The sequence below is a fragment of the Leopardus geoffroyi genome, chromosome C1, assembly GCF_018350155.1.
Source record: "Leopardus geoffroyi isolate Oge1 chromosome C1, O.geoffroyi_Oge1_pat1.0, whole genome shotgun sequence".
In the NCBI taxonomy this organism is placed as follows: Eukaryota; Metazoa; Chordata; class Mammalia; order Carnivora; family Felidae; genus Leopardus; species Leopardus geoffroyi.
This window is the reverse complement of record NC_059328.1, coordinates 1,160,204-1,176,230: the sequence shown is the minus strand read 5'-3', so window position 1 is coordinate 1,176,230 and position 16,027 is coordinate 1,160,204. Positions and strand designations below refer to the sequence as shown.

Sequence of the window (16,027 nt, the reverse complement as noted above, 5' to 3'; positions counted from 1 at the left end):
GGGGTGGTTCTGTGCGTGCCCGTGGCCATCGGTCATCTTACAGGAGGAAGGGTGACTCTACGCACCGCTGGCGTATGCGGGGGCGAGTTCCCGTGTCCTCCGTGGGTGATCGGGGAGGGCAGGTCTCCTGTAGCATCTGGGCTGCTTTTTGAGGGACCCAACGGGGCAGCAACGCTCAGCGTGGACCAGCTGACCTCCCAAAGCCGGTCCCACCCGTGAGCAGAGGGCGCGGTGCGGACAGGGCCCCCGCACATTCACCGGTCCCTGTGCGTGGCCGGGCAGGACCACCGCTACTAAAATGCGTGCCTGGGATTCCTAACGTCTGTTAGTTCGCCCGAGTTTGGCGAGCTTTGACCAGGAAGCCCCCGTGTGTGGCGCGAATCAAAGACAGTTACAACTGGTTTATTTTATTTTATTTTATTTTGTTATGTTTATTTATTTCGAGAGAGAGCATGTGCGCTTGCGCACCAGCAGGGGACAGGCAGAGAGAGAAGAAGGGGGGGACCCCAAGCAGGCTCCACGCTGTCAGCGCAGAGCCCAACGTGGGGGGGGGGGGGTCGAACCCACGAACCGTGAGATCATGACCTGAGCTGAAACCAAGGGTCCGACCCTTAACAGACCGAGCCTCCCAGACGCCCCCACAGCTGGCTTATTTTCACGGCTTTATTGTGGTGCCGTTTTTATAGCGTGAAATCTTTGTGCTGTAAGCGATTCGATGATCTTTAGCAAATTCCCGGAGTCGGGCAAGCACCGCCACGCCGTCTGTTTCGGACCGTGCCTCGCACCTCCTGCCTGCGGCCCCCTGCCCACCCCACCCCTCTCCTCATATCTGCTCCGCTTTTCCGACCGGCGCACTCTGCTGGGGTGCACCCACGTGGCAGTGCTCGACGCGAGTTTTTGGGTGGCCCGTGTGCTCTGTCCCTCGGTTATCCGCTCACGAGTGGGGTCGCCGCGTCACGTGGCAGATTTACGTGTAAATTTTTAAAGAAACCGTCAGGCCGTATCCCAAAGTGGCCGCACCGTTTACAACGCGGTCGGCGGGGCCCGGGCTGGATTTCCCACACCCTGCGCGTGCACAGCCGGCCCGAGGGGGCGTCCGGGGGCGCCCCATCTTGGTGCCCCTCTCGGTTCTGACCCACAGTTCACGGCTGACGAGGTGTTGCAGCTTTCCGTGTGTTTATTGGCCACGTGTGTATCTTCTCTAGAGAAATGTTAATCCAAACATGCTGCCTGTTTTTTAAAATTAGGCTGTTCCTCTTCTGGTTTTGAGTTATTGGAGTTCCCGACGTATTCTGAATACGAGTCTTTTTATAGATGCATCTTTGCAAGTAGTTTCAGCCTGTGGCTTATCATTTTCCTAATGCTATCTTCTGAAGTACGAAGGGCTTTAATTTTGATGAAGTCCAATGAGTAAATTTTTTCCTTTGTGGATCATAATATTGGTAACCGGTGTGGGAATTCCTAGCCTGACCCAAGCACACAAAGATATTCTCCTGTTTTCTGGGAAAAGTTTTGCTCTTGGATTTCTGCCGTCCGTCTTCGGCTACTTTTTGTGGATGAGATCAAGTTCTAAATTCATCTCTTTTCGTGTGGCTGTCCAGCTGTCACGGCACCACGTGCTGAAAAGACTGTCCCCTCCCCACTGGATTGCCTTGGCACCTGGGTGGCGAACCGCTTGACTGTAAGAATGGCGGTTTATGTCCAGACTCTCTATTTCGTTCCATTGGCTCCTGTGTCTGCCCCTGTGCCACCACACCGTCCTGATTATTGTAGCCCCATAGTGAGTTTGGAAACTGGAGATTCCTCCAATTTGGTTTTTCTTTTTCAAAATTATTTTGGTTATCCTGGGAACTTTGTATTTTATATAAATTTTTTAGGATGAGCTTTGTCAATTTCTGCCAAAAAAAATTTAAAAAAACCCTCCTGGGATGTTGTTAGGGACTGTGGCCGGGAGGCACCACCGCTGACAGCACTCCAGGTCACCAGTGGGAAACATCTCCCCATTTATTGATGCCTCTCCTTTCTCTCACCAGAGCCTTGTAATTTTTACTGTCCAAGTCTTGTATTTCTTTTGTTAAATTTATTAATAAATGCTAACTTATTGCTGGTTATTTAATTTATAATTATAATTTGTTTACTAATACGCTTGTAATATTTGTTCTTTTTATGCTATTGTAAATGGAATTTTTTTTAATTTTATTTGGGAGAGAAAGAGAGAGAACGCACACGAGCAGGGGAGGGGCAGAGGGAGAGGAGAGAGAGAGAGCCCCAGGCAGGCTCCGTACTCAGTGCAGAGCTGACTTGGGGCTGGATCCCACGACCCTGGGATCATGACCTGAGCTGAAATCAAGAGTCAGCCGCCCGACCCACTGAGCCACCCAGGCGCCCCTGGAATTGTTTTCTTATCTTCATTTCAGAAATTGCTAGACTACAATTGATTTTTTTTTTTTAATGTTTGTTTATTTTGAGAGAGAGAATGCATGGGGGGGGGGGGGGGGGGGACAGAGGATCCAAAGCTGGCTCTGTGCTGACAGTGAGAGCCCAATGCCGGGCTCGAACTCAGGAACCTCGAGATCATGACCTGAGCCGAAATCCAGAGTCAGATACTTAACTGACTGAGCCACCCAGATGCCCCTAGACTACAATTCATGTTTAAATATTGATCTGATATCCTTTGACCTTGCTGGACTCACTTGTTAGTTCTGCTATTTTTTCTGAGGATTTCTTAGGATTTTCTACATAGAGGATCACGTCATCTACAAAAACATCCGATTTTACTCCTTTCTTTCCAGTCTGGATGTGTTTTCTTTCTTTCGGCTGCAACATTTTACGTCCCCACCGGCAATGACTGAGGCCTCTAGGCGCTCGACCCCCTCACCAGCACTTCTCATCATGTGTCGTTTGGGTCATGGCCATCCTACTGGGTGTGAAGCAGTGTCTCCTTGTGGTTCTGATTTGCATTATCCCTAGCAAGGAGGAATGTGAGCATCTTTTCATGTATTTATTGACCATTCGTACATCTGCTTTGTAGAAATACGTATTCGTTGCCCACTTAAAAAATCGGGTAACTTGTCCTTTTACTGTGAGTTATTAAGACTTCTTTATGGGGGCGACCGGGTGGCTCAGTCAGTTAAGTATCCGACTATTGATTTGAGCCTCAGCTCATGATATCACAGGTCCGTGGGATCAAGCCCCACGTTGGGCTCACTGCTGTCGGCACAGAACCGCTTCAGATCCTCTGTCCCTCTCTCTCTGCCCCTCCCCCACTCACACGCTCTCAAAAATAAATAAAACTGTTTTTAAATTTATTTATTTATTTTGAGAGAGACAGAACAGGAAGGGGCAGAGAGAGAGTGGGAGGGAGAATCCCAAGCAGGCTCCACACTGTCAGCACAGAGCCTGATGAGGGACTCAGACTCTCAAACCATGAGACCGTGACCTAAGCTGAAACCAAGAATCGGATGCTTAACTGACGGAGCCACTCAGGAGCCCCAAGAAAGCATTTTGTTTTTAAGAGTTCTTTATGCTGGAGCTAAGTCCCCTTATTAAATATCTGATTTGCAGATGTTTTTTCCCATTTTATGGATTGTCTTGCAGTCTCTTGATGGTGTCCCTTGAACACAAAAGTGTTACATTTTGGTGAAGTCCAACTCGTACTTTTTTTCTTTTGCTGGTTATGCTGTTGGTTCCATATCTAAGAAGACTGCTTAAGTCAGAGCCATGAAAATTTTCTCCCGTATTTTCTTCTAAGAATTTTATATTTTTAGCTCTTGCATTTAGAACAATAATCCATTTAGGGGCGCCTGAGTGGCTCAGTCGGTTGAGCGTCCGACTTCAGCTCAGGTCACGATCTCCCAGTTTGTGGGTTCGAGCCCCGCGTCGGGCTCTGTGCCGACAGCTCAGAGCCTGGAGCCTGCTTCGGATTCTGTGTCTCCCTCTCTCTCTGCCCCTAACCCACTCGCATTCTGTCTCTGTCTCTCTCAAAAATAGATAAACATTAGAACGATAATCCATTTAGAGTTAATCTTTTTGTGTGGTGTGAGGCAGGGGTCCAACTACATTCTTTTGTATGTGGACGTTTAGTTGTCCCATCGCTATTCGTTGAAAGACTGCTCTTTCCTGGCCTTGAATGATCTAGACAGTCCATTTACTAAAATTTTGTTTAGAGTTTTTGCATCTTTTCATGAAGGATAGTGGTCTTGAATTTTTTTTTTATTTTCCTTGTTAAGGTTTGTTTTTAAGTAATCTCTACACTCAACATGAGACTTGAACTTACACCCCTGAGATCGAGAGTCACATGCTCCCCTGACTGAGCCTGCCAGGTGCCCTGAATTTTGTTTTTCTTTTAATATCTTTGTCTGGTTTTTGTATCAGGGTAATGCTGACCTTGTAGAATGAGTCTGGGAAAATTACTTCCTCTTCAATTTTCTGGAAGCGTCTTGTTGAATAATTTCATTTCTTTCTTAAATGTTTGGTAGAATTCAATATGAAGGCCATTGAGGTCTGGAGTTTCTTTGTGGGAAGACTTTTAATTACTAATTCAATGTCTTTAATAGATATATGGTTATTGGGGTTATCTGTTTCTTCTTTTTATTTTTTTAAGTGTATCTATTTTGAGAGAGCACATGACAGTGGGGGAGGGGCAGAGAGAGATGGGGAGAGAGAATCCCAAGCAGGCTCCACACCGTCAACCCAGAGCCCCAACTGGGGCTTGATCCCGTGAACCATGAGATCATGACCTAACCTGAAATCAAGAATCAGACGCCCAACCGACTGAGCCACCCAGGCGCCCCGAAGTTCCATGTTTCTCCTTTAACAAACTTGGGTGTTTTGCGTCTTTGAAGGAATATTTGTTCATCTAAGGTGTCAGATTTATTGTCATAAGCTTGTTCCTAATATTTCCTCATTCTCCACTTAATGCCTTGATATCACCTCTTTTGATCCTACTGTGGATTATTGGTGTCTTCTTCCTGTTTTGCCTGACTAGTTGGCTACAGATTATCAGTGTCATTGAGAAACAATCAACTTCTGATTTCATTGATGTCTCTACTGTTGTCTGTTTTCTGTTTCATTAATTCCTATTATGATCTTAGTATTTCCTTTCTTCTGCTTACTTTGGGTTTAATTCACTCTCTTTTTTTCTAGTTTTTAAGATGGAAACCAAGGTCATTTATTTCAAACCTTTCTTTGCTAATATGAGAGTTTGCTATACCTTTCCCCCTTAGTACTGCTTTAGCTGCATCCCAAGAATTTTGACATGTTGTGTGTTCATTTTCATTCAGTTCAGAATGCTTTCTTATTTCTTTTGGTTTTCCCTTTGCCACGTGAGTTATTTAGAAGTGTGTTGTTTCATTTCCAAATATTTGGAGATTTTTGAGATCTTTCTGTAATTGACATCTGACTTAATTCCATGTGGTTAGAGTCACACTTTGTATATCTTGAATCCCTTTAAATGTATTGAGACTTTTTTCACAGAATTTGTTCTGTTTTGGTAAATGTTGCGTGTGCACTTTGAGAAGAGCATGATTTCTGCTCTTGTTGGGTAGAATAAATATCAATCTGTAAATAAATATCTATAAATATCTTCTATAAATATCAATCAAGTGGATTTTACTGTTACTGCCCTTCAGATTTACCATATCTTTGCTGATTTTCTGTCCACTTGTTCTGTCAATTACTGACTGTGGTATATTGAAATCTGTGATTATAATTGGGAATTGTCTATTTCTGATTTCGTTTCTATCATTTTTTGCTACATGTATTTTGGAGCTCTGTTATTAGGTGCATAAACATTTAGGATTTTTATGGCATTTAATTACTTGACCCCTTAGCATTGCAAAATTACCTTTTTCTTTTTTTAATGTTTATTGATTTTTGAGAGAGACAGAGACAGAGACAGAGCACGAGTGGGGGAAGGGCAGAGAGAGGAAGAAACAGAATCCGAAGCAGGCTCCAGGCCCTGAGCTGTCAGCACAGGGCCCGACACGGGGCTCAAACCCACTAATAGTGAGATCATGACCTGAGCCGAAGTCGGACACTTAACTGACTGAGCCACCCAGGCGCCCCCAAAATTACCTGTTTCATCCCTAGCATAGTCATTGCTCTGGCATCTACTTCCTATGAAGTAGGAATATGACTAGGAATATAGTGACCCCAGCTTTCTCTTAACTAATATCAGCATGGAGTATCTTTATCCAGCCTTTTACTTTTCACCTACTTAAGTCTTTAAAGTGTGCTTTCTGTAGGCAACATATATTTGGGTGTTGCTTTTTAGTTCGTTCTAACCACATCTATCTTCTAATTGAAGTTTTTACTCCATTCACATTTAATGTATTTATTTATATACCAGTTTCAAACTTACCATTTTACTGTTTTCTATTTGCCCTGGCTGTTTTTTTCCCTCTTTAGACTCTCTTCCTACCTTTTGTGGGTTGAGTATTGTTTCTGATTCCATCCTATCTCCTCTGTTGGCTTATTAATTCTTACTCCTTGTTTTTTCGTTCTAGGGGTTGCTTTAAGGACCACAATTTATATCTTTAACTTCTCACAGCCTGCTTTGGAGAGATACCATGCTACTTCACATATAACATAAGAACTCTGCAATAGGATATACTTCTTTTTCTGCAATCCCAATGTTTATGCTATTGTTTTTATATGTTTTACATTCATATGTTTAATACACTTCGTAATACATTGTTATTACTTTTGTTTAAACAGTCATTTATCGGGGCGCCTGGGTGGCTCAGTCGGTTAAGCGGCCGACTTGGGCTCAGGTCATGATCTCGCAGTCCGTGAGCTGGAGCCCCGCGTTGGGCTCTGGGCCGACAGCTCAGAGCCTGGAGCCTGTTTCAGATTCTGTGTCTCCCTCTCTGTGACCCTCCCCCGTCCATGCTCTGTCTCTCTCTGTCTCAAAAATAAATAAACGTTAAAAAAAAAATTTTTTTTTTAATTAAAAAAAACAATAAACAGTCATTTATCTTTCAAAGAATACGTAACAAATAAAAAAGGAAATCTCATCAATTTGCCCCTGTAGTTACCCTTTCTGGTCCTCCCCATTCCTTCTTATAGATACAGATTTCCACCTGGTACCATTTTCTTCTGCCTGAAGGACTTAGCCTTTAACATTTGTTGTCCTATGTGCTTTCTGGTAATTATTTCTTTCCACTTTCATATGTCTGGAAACATCTTGATTTTGCTTTCATTTCTCATAGATATTTTCACCAGGTATAGAATTCTGGTTTACCCTCCAGCAGGACAGTGGTGCCATTCCATTGACTTCTTGTCTATGCTGTTTCCAAAGAGAAGTCTGCTGTCATCTTTATCTGTGTTTTCTCTGTACAAACTTGCTTTTTCCCTGGCTGCTTTTAGATTTTCTCTCTTTTTTTTTAATTTAGTTTATTTTTAAAAATTTACATCCAAATTGGTTAGCATATAGTGCGACAATAATTTCAGGAGTAGATTCCTTAGTGCCCCTTACCCATTTAGCCCATCACCCCTCCCACAACCCCTCCAGCAACCCTCTGTTTATTCTCCATATTGAAGAGTCTCTTATATTTTGTCCCCCTCCCTGTTTTTATATTCTTTTTGCTTCCCTTCCCTTATGTTCATCTGTGTCTTAAAGTACTCATATGAGTGAAGTCATATGAGATTTGTCTTTCTCTAATTTCGCTTAGCATAATACCCTCTAGTTGCATCCAGGTTGTTGCAAATGACAAGATTTCATTCTTTGTCATCGCTGAGTAGTATTCCATTGTATATACATACCACATCTTCTTTCAGCGATCATATTCATCCAGCGATGGACATTTGGGCTCTTTCCATACTTTGGCTATTGTCGATAGGGCTGCTATAAACATTGGGGTGCATGTGTCCCTTCGAAACAGCACACCTGTGTCCCTTGGATAAATGCCTAGTAGTGCAATTGCTGGGTCGTAAGGTGGTTCTATTTTTAATTATTTGAGGAACCTCCGTACTGTTTTCCAGAGGGGCTGCACCAGTTCGCATTCCCACCAACAGTGCAAGAGGGTTCCCGTTTCTCCACATCCTCGCCAACATCTGTTGTTGCCTGAGTTGTTCATGTTAGCCATTCTGACAGGTGTGAGGTGGTGTAAGATTTTCTCTTTATCACTGGTTTGAGCAGTTTTATTTTTTATTTTTGTTAACATTTTTTAATGTTTATTTTTGAGAGAGAGACAGAGAGACAGAGAAACAGAGTTGCGAGCAGGGGGAGGGGCAGAGAGAGAGGGAGACACAGAATCCGAAGCAGGCTCCAGGCTCTGAGCTGTCGGCACAGAGCCCGACGCGGGGCTCGAACTCACAAACTGCAGGATCATGACCTGAGCCAAAGTCGGACACTTAACCAAGTGAGCCACCCAGGCGCCCTGAGCAGTTTTACTTTTGAAGTGACATGGTGTAATTTTCTTCATGTTTCTTGTGCTTGGGTCTATTGATTTTCTTGCATCTGTGGGTTTATAGTTTTCTTCAAATTTTGGGATTTTTCGGCCTTTATTTCCTCAAATAATTTTCCATCATTGCTTTTTCTTCCCCTCTTTTAGAGGCTCCATTACCCATATATTAGGCCATTTGAAGTCGCCTCACTGTTCATGGATTCTTTTTCCCCTTCCCTCTTTCTCCCCTCTTTTTCTTTACCTTCCTTTTTTATTTATTTTTTCTTTTTTCCTTTTTCCTCTTGGTATTTCATTTTGGGTAGTTTCTGTAGCTATGTTTTCAAGTTCATGAATCTTTTTTTTTTTTTTTTTTTGCAATGTCTAATTGGCCATTGATCACATACAGTGTATTTTTTATCTAATAGTTTTTATTTCTAGAAGTTCAACTTTGTTCTTTTTATATCTTCAGTGTCTGTACTCATCTTTTGAATGCACGGAGTCCAGTTATAGTAATAACTTTGAAAAAGTGTCCTTTCCTGCTAATTCTAACATCCGGGTCAGTTCTGGGTTGGTTTCACTTGACGGTGTTCCCTCCTCATTATGGACCGTACTTTTCGTCATTCTTCGCCTGGTCATCTTTGACTGGGTGCCAGAAGTTGAAAACTTACCATTTGGAGGCTGGATATTTCTGTGTTCCCATAAGTACTCTTGGCCTTTTTTCTGGGGTACAGTTGGCTTCCTTGGAGATCGTTCGATCCTTTCAGGTCTTGCCTTTAGGAAGTGTTAGGTGTGGTGGAGAGCTCCAGCTGAGACCCGTCGTCCCCACTGCGGAAGCAAGACCTTCTGAGAACCCTGCCCAGTGTGCCATGACGTCCGGGTCTCCCAGCCTGGCCAATGGGAATGAGCACCGCTCCTGTCCCATGTGAGCCCAGAGCCTCCCGCCCTGTCTTTTCCTGGGTCTTTTCCCGGCCTGGGGACATTTCCTCGCACTTGATGCACCAACCTGTGCTCTGCTGTGCACCCAGAGGCCCCACAGGCTTCTCTGTTCCTCTGCCTTCTGGACTCCAGGACTCCTGCTGTGTGCCTGTCCTCCCCCCCCCCCCCTTCAGCCCTGTGTCCTCACTGAGGGGGTTCCTGAGGTTGCCAGTCCCTCTCCCTGTAGCCGGTCCACCTTCTCTCAAGGCAGTGACCTGGGCAGTTATGGGGTCCACACCCTTTGCTTCCCATCTCAGGGACCACTGTCCTTGGATCTTGAAAACCATCGTGCTTTCATTATATTTTGTCTGCGTTTTTGGTTGCTTCAGGTAGGAGCATAGATTGGTCCCGGGTGCCCCATCATGACAAGAGCGGAGGCCGATCAGACCATACTGGGATGTGATCCTCGACTCCGCCCTCCACTCCCCTCCTTCCAAGTCAAAGTACTTACAGTATCTGTCCTGCTCTGTCTCCTCTTCCACGGGGGCTGAATGACGGGCGTCACGGATGCCGCTCAGAGTCCACACGACCAGGCCCTGTGCCGAGTGCCCTGGGAGTGTAGACCAGGGGGGTGGAGCCATCCCCCAGGTCGAGGTGGGGGCTGGGCCACAAGCAGCGATGTCTCCCCGGAGGTGGAACCGCGGTGAAGACTAGCCTCCGGTGTGTCTGCTCTCGGCCAGGGCGACCCCCCGCCCCTGAGCAGGTGAAACCCTGAGGCTGGCCAACAAGGAGAGCCCCCCCCAGCCAGAGGCACAGCCAGGTGCCCTGAGGCCCGGGATCCCCAGTGAGGGGTGGCAGTGCCGGGCAGCGTGGACGGCTCAGGTGAGGGCCAGGGGGACAGAGGAACCGGGACGGTGGGCAGGGAGCGTGAGCTGGATACGGCCGTGGCCTCTGCCAGCCCTGCCCGCGTGGGGGGTCTGCTGCAACGGTCCTCATGGTGCCCGGCCCAGGACCAGGGAGGGATAGACCCGGGTTCTTCTGTCCCTCCCTGCCTCAGCCTGCTTCTCTGTCCTTCCCAAGGCGAGGATGGCCGGGTTTTGAAGATCTCGGCTGGCGTCAGGTACGTGCAGCTTCCGGCCTACTCAGAGGTCAGCTTTTTCAAAGTGGACAAGGACAACCCGGAGACACCCTTCCAGACCCCGTTGTGAGTATGGGCGACCCCGGACGCCCGTGTGGGGTGGGAGACAAGGAGGAATGGCCCAGAACTACTTGACCCGGGCCCGTCCGCACGTGGCTCCCACACCAAGGACTCTGAGGGCACTGGGGACACAGTAGTGACCACCAGACACGACACGCTCTGTCTAGTGGAGCAGGAGCGAAGGCAGAGGGCCAGGGGGAGGTGGGCTGGGGCTGCAGCATGGTTCCAGTGGTCCCGGACAGACCGTTCCCCCCCCCCCCCGACCGTTCCCTGCTTCCCACCACGTTAGTCTCCAAGTGGTCGCCTCGTCCCCTCCTCCCTGGAAGGACCCTTAAGCCACCGTGTCCCCCACAGCCAGGTGTCCCTCTCAGCTTGGCGTCCGGCAAAGCCCAGTCCCACCTGTCCCCTTTGCAGTGGCTTTGAGTGCATCGCCTATCCTCTGTGGAGCCCCAAGTCTGGGGCCTTGGAGCCCAGAGCTGCCCTGGAAAGTGCCAGAGGAGATCCACTGCTCCCCAGGAGAGACCGGGAGCCAGCAGTGGCATCAGACACATCTCGAGGCCAGAGGGACATCCCCGGTGGCCCTCCCGGTGAGTGGAGCCGACCAGCTGGTTGGCGGTAGCTTACGTGAGTGCTTCGGGGTGTGTGGGCTGATGGCGGGCAGGAGGGAAATAAAGTTGACCCTTGAGAACTCAGGCACAGTGGCCCTGGAGGGGACAGAACGTCCCAGGAAGACAGTGCCCAGACCCGAGCAGGCCGGTCGCCATTGCTGTGGGTTACAAGGCAGGCTGGGAGCCACCGCCCTGGGCACCAGACCCCTCGGGTGCATGTTCTTACCGTGTGAGCCCAGAGCCCGTGCTGGGGCTGGGGCACGGCAGCCCGGGGACCGCCATGGCGGCCGTCCTGCCCTCGCCACATGCACCTCTGGTCACTGCCGGCTGTCTTGCTGGTGCACAAGAGCCTGGCGGTGCGTCGTGGCCCCTGGGCTGAGGGCCTCGGGCCTGTTTCTGCATCTGTCCGACCTTGGCGGTTTGCCTCGGCCACTGTCACCAGGAGGTCTGTGGCTGGACGGGAGCGCGCCCTCGTGACAGCCCCCACCCGCCCGGGGCAGGCGTCTGTAGACCTAACGGTCGCCAGCGTTTGCCTGGTTTTCCGGCTGGTTCCGCCTCTGCCCGGAGCACACAGCAACTCCACAAGCACCTGGCCCCACGGCTCCTGGTGCCTGACAGCTGCTGCCGTGGATGCCCGGCCCGGCTTCTCCACGGAGTCCTCTGGAACCACTGCCGGAAGCAGAGCACTGGAGCTCCGGAGGTAAATCAGAGTTTAATCTCTGCGGCTCACCGTGTCCGGGGACCCCGGGTCCCACACAAGCTGATGAAGCCCCACCGCTTACGTCCTAATGGGGGGAGCATGTGCGTTACCGGAGGCGTCCCGGCGAGCGTGGCTGTGGGTCCCGCCTGGTCCCCTCGCCACGGGAAGCAGCTGCATCAGGTCCTGTGGACCAGGACACGGTCATCAGCGGGACTCCGGGGTCCCCACCGGGCAAGTTCACGCGCATGTTAGCCGCGGGGACCTTCACGTTCTCCTTAGCCCTTGAAGAGGGGCCGGTCCCCCATCAGGACCCCAGCCCTGGATGCCGCAGGGGGTGCTCCCAGGTCACAGCAGAACGGGGGGACTAGTGTTCTGCACCAGGGCCCGGGCCGGGCCCTCTGTGTGGGGGCGCCTCACACCCCAGCGGCCGGCGGGGGCCCCGAGGCTCGTGGGGGGAGGCCCGGGGAGGCTGGCCACGACCCCTGACCCCTCGTCTGCTTCCCACTCGGTTTATAGAAGCAACTTTACGCCAAAGGGCAGAGTAGGTCTCATGTTTCTGCGTAAAAACACCCTCTGGGCGCCACACCTTCCACCGGCAGGGATTTCAGAGCCTGTGATGAGGTCTCCGTGGAAACCCGGCCCGGAAGGGGGGGCCCACGTCCGCGCCCGGGTGTTTGGTGTGGGCGGCCCGGGCCCGGCCCGCTGTGCGGGTTTGGGGTGCTCGCCGCTCGGGAGCGGGCCTCACCCTATGCTCACGGGGCTGGTGTCCGGCTGCCGACACGCTCAGAGGCGTTTCCGGCTTTGCTAGGACGCAGGCGTGGAGCCGTAGAGAATCACCTTTGGGGAGACCGAGGGGAACACGCCTTGGGTCCTATGAGAACCGCTCGAGCTCTGCAGCTGGACCCGAGGCCCCGGGTCCTTTGCCAGGTGCCCTGGGGGCTGACCCGGGAGGTGGCTGCTTCTCTGCCGCTTTTTGGCCGAGCCTCTCCACACCTGTCTCCTCTTCTGTAAAGCGATGGTGAGCGGCATCTGCTCCCAGGACCGCCAACCCCTTCGTGACCCCCTCCCGTCCCCTCACAGGGTGGGGCGCCAGGGACACGCACACCTGGGTCAGGAGGGGTCGCCCGAGCCTCTCTGCAGGACACTGCCACTGCGTCCTGCCCGCTCAGCTGCCCCGGAGCACCCCTCGCCCCACCGGGGCCCAAGCCCTCGGACGAGCTGGCCCGTGGTGGCCCTGGGTCACGGACACACTGGCCGGCCGTCTGCAAACAGGAAATGAAGCCAGTGCAAATTTGCTGCCGCAGGCAGGATAGGGGTCGGCCGTGAGCGAGAAAATCCCAGATAATCACAGCTTGACCAGGGGAGCTTGCTCTGTGGGGTCCAGGAGGCGGCAGCTGCGGGGCGGCCGGGTGGTACCTGAGACCCACGTGGGAGTGGGGAAAACCGAAACGGCCGGGACACGGAGCTGCTTGGGCGGGAAAGAAGGAAGTCTTTGTTGTTGTTTTAACCAAAGCGGCTCATTCTGTGACTCTCTGGGGACAGACAGCCTCAACTTATTCTTAGCGTTATTCCTAAAGAAAGCAAAACTGTGCTGTCGCGTGGCAGCCCCCACGCATACAGGGAACACGGAGCGAACCCCCGTGTTCTCAGAGCAGCCCCGCCTCCGGGTCCCTGCTCCTGAGCTCACTCTCGAGCCCCCTTCCGAGAGCACAGCGCCGGCTTCAACTCCATTGAGGTTCGCTTCTCGTGTGGATGTTCAGAGGCTGGGGTGCCGTCCCCCATGGTCACCGGGGCCCCTGTTTCTGTTTCCTATGCCGCTGCTCTGTCGCCCTTCCTGCGTCATCTCGTGGCCCTAGAAGGTTGCACAGGCGCCAGTCGTCACGCCCCCTGTTCCCGGCAGCTGGGAGGGGGAAGCATGAGGAGCCAGGGCCCTCCCTCCCTTTTAAGCCGCGTCCCTTCTAAGAACGTGCCGTTGCTTCCACGTCGTCGGCCAGAACTTGGTGACGTGACCGCACCAGGCCTCGAGGAGACGAGGAACGCCACGTGCCAGCCAAGGCCGGGCTCTGTGGCCGGAGAACCAGGGGAGGATGGCCGTTTCCGTCAACCGGCACCTTTGCCTGACAGTCTGGATGCCGCGTGAGCAAACCCACCGGCAGCCAAGGCCTCCGCCGCCTCCGGGGGCTGACGGGGAAGCGGGAGGCGGGTGCCCTCCCTCTGCAGCCCTTTGCAGGAAGGGTGTCCTAGGCGCGCCGCGGCCCCGTAGCCCTCGCCCTCGCGCCCCGGCCCCACCACGAGACGGTGAGGCAGTGACGAACGGGCTCGGTAAAACCGGGGCTGCAGGCGAGGACGCTCCTTCTGTGAGACCGGCAGGAAGCGGCGGAGACGGGGCCCCACGGCGGCGGGAGCCGACGAGGGCACCGGGGCGCGGCGGCCCCGTGGCGGGCTCAGCCGGCACCTTCCAGCGCGGCCTCGCGCACGCCCCCCGCGGACCGGCTTCCCGGCTTCCTCCTCACCCCTGCAACGGGCGGTTCGGGACACAAACCCTCCAAAAGCCTGCTTCCCAATCACACGAATAAGCGCAACGAGCAGAGCAAGTGCTTCCCGGAGGCCTCGTGTCGCCGCGGGGCTCAGTATCGTCTTCTCCCTTCGCTACGAACTACGTCGGCCGCCTCATGGGTCTTCACTTCCGAGCAGTTTGCTTTCCGTTGAGAAGAAACCGATTTCATAGGCGTGGACCGGCGCCAGGCTTCCCGCAGCCCTCGGTGACGTGGCGGCCCCCACGCGGTAGCGACAAAGCTGATAACTGATGTTAGGTTCACAGAGATTTTTATATTTAGACGCTTAACCTTTTGTAACTCCCGCCCTCGGCCTCAAGCGGGATGCCCTTTTGTGCCGATCGCGTCAGGGGGGCGTCCGCTCGCCCCCTGGCAGTGTGAGCCCTCGGAGTCCTGCCGCAGGTGCCGATAGTGGCTGCAGGGACACTGGCAGGCGGGCCACTCGGCCCAGACAATCCCCGTAAATTGGATTTGGGAACCCGATAAAGCCCTAGGAGGGCGAGAACCTCACGTTGCGTGCGCGCGCATGTGTGTGTGTGTGTGTGTGTGTGTGTGTGAGTGAAATGCACAAAACCCTCCCAGGAAATGTTTCCAACTGATCTGAGTGGTCCCTCTTTTCCATTTGTTGAACACATGGTTTGGAGCATTCATCAGATGCGGTCTGCGAAGAATCATCCCTAATTGTAAGATGATTTTAAAAATCAAGGTGCCCTTTGCCGCTAATGCAGTCTTGCCAACAAGCGACGCCATGTATAGCAGAGAACTTCTGGGAATTTCATTGCCTTGGCGGGGGAGGGGGGAGGTAACGCATTTTAATATTAATTGTCTATGGTTAATTATGGCAGCGTAGCTACCATGAAAGATCCTTGCTTTTAAAGGGAAATCTGTGCCGTGAATTTCCTGTGGAGGAATCCTACGGGGGGGGGGGGGGGGGGCTCGTCCCAGACAAGTACAGGAAAATGCTGAGGTGCCTCCAGGCAATGCCGTGAGCAGGGGATACACTTGCTCGTCAGGGGCTGCGTCCGTCTGAAACCAAGCAACCCCGGGGGTGGGGGGGCCACGCGATCTGAGACCACAGCCCGCGGAGTGAGCCCCTCCCACAGCCTTGGCCACCCTCCCCAGCACCTCTCCACCTGCCGCTCATGGGTCCTGGGGCTGCGTGGGCACAGCCACAGGGCAGGAGCCCCAGGAGCACCCCCGGGACCCCTAACAGCAGATCTCTGGGGGGCCCCGGAGAGAAAGGAGGGAGGGAGGCTGGCCTGGGCTTGAGTCAGGTGCCAAGATCTCGCGTGGTGGCCAGCCTGCGCCCGCATGGATGTGCCTGGGGGGGCGGCCGCGAACACGGCTCTAGAAGGCACGGATGTGCCTTCAGCAACCCAGAACCAGCTTGGATTTCTCTTTGCCCCTGACCGCGGCCTCGGAGGCCTGTCCCCCCCGAAGGGGTCTCCATGCTGACACTGGCAGTGAGGATGCCCTGCCCCAGGGCAGGGTGGGCCGGGGTGGGCGCCCTTCCCTGTGGCCTAGGGACAGGCCTCAGACTGCTTAGGGCCACCATGCTGGCCAGGGACGGAGGCTTCGTCTGTGTCTTCGTCTGCCTCAGGCTTAGCCTCTGACAGTTGAGCCACAGAGGGGAGGGGACATGTCCCACCTCGCCAGCTGCCCCC

General features: G+C 52.3%; 1 protein-coding gene across 10 annotated transcripts in view; it reads left to right on the top strand.

Moving 5' to 3' along the window:
* Positions 1-16,027, top strand: part of MORN1 (MORN repeat containing 1) — a 51,399-nt gene that overhangs the window by 15,974 nt on the left and 19,398 nt on the right. For 6 of the 10 annotated variants that reach the window (XM_045475338.1, XM_045475342.1, XM_045475337.1 and 3 more), the window contains 3 exons: positions 10,383-10,506; positions 10,915-11,087; positions 11,609-11,808. In XM_045475338.1, the coding sequence (XP_045331294.1) occupies positions 10,383-10,506; positions 10,915-11,087; positions 11,609-11,808 (497 nt within the window). The remainder of the gene's footprint in view (positions 1-10,382; positions 10,507-10,914; positions 11,088-11,608; positions 11,809-16,027) is intronic. The other 4 variants (XM_045475341.1, XM_045475340.1, XM_045475339.1 and 1 more) reach the window with 1 other exon arrangement.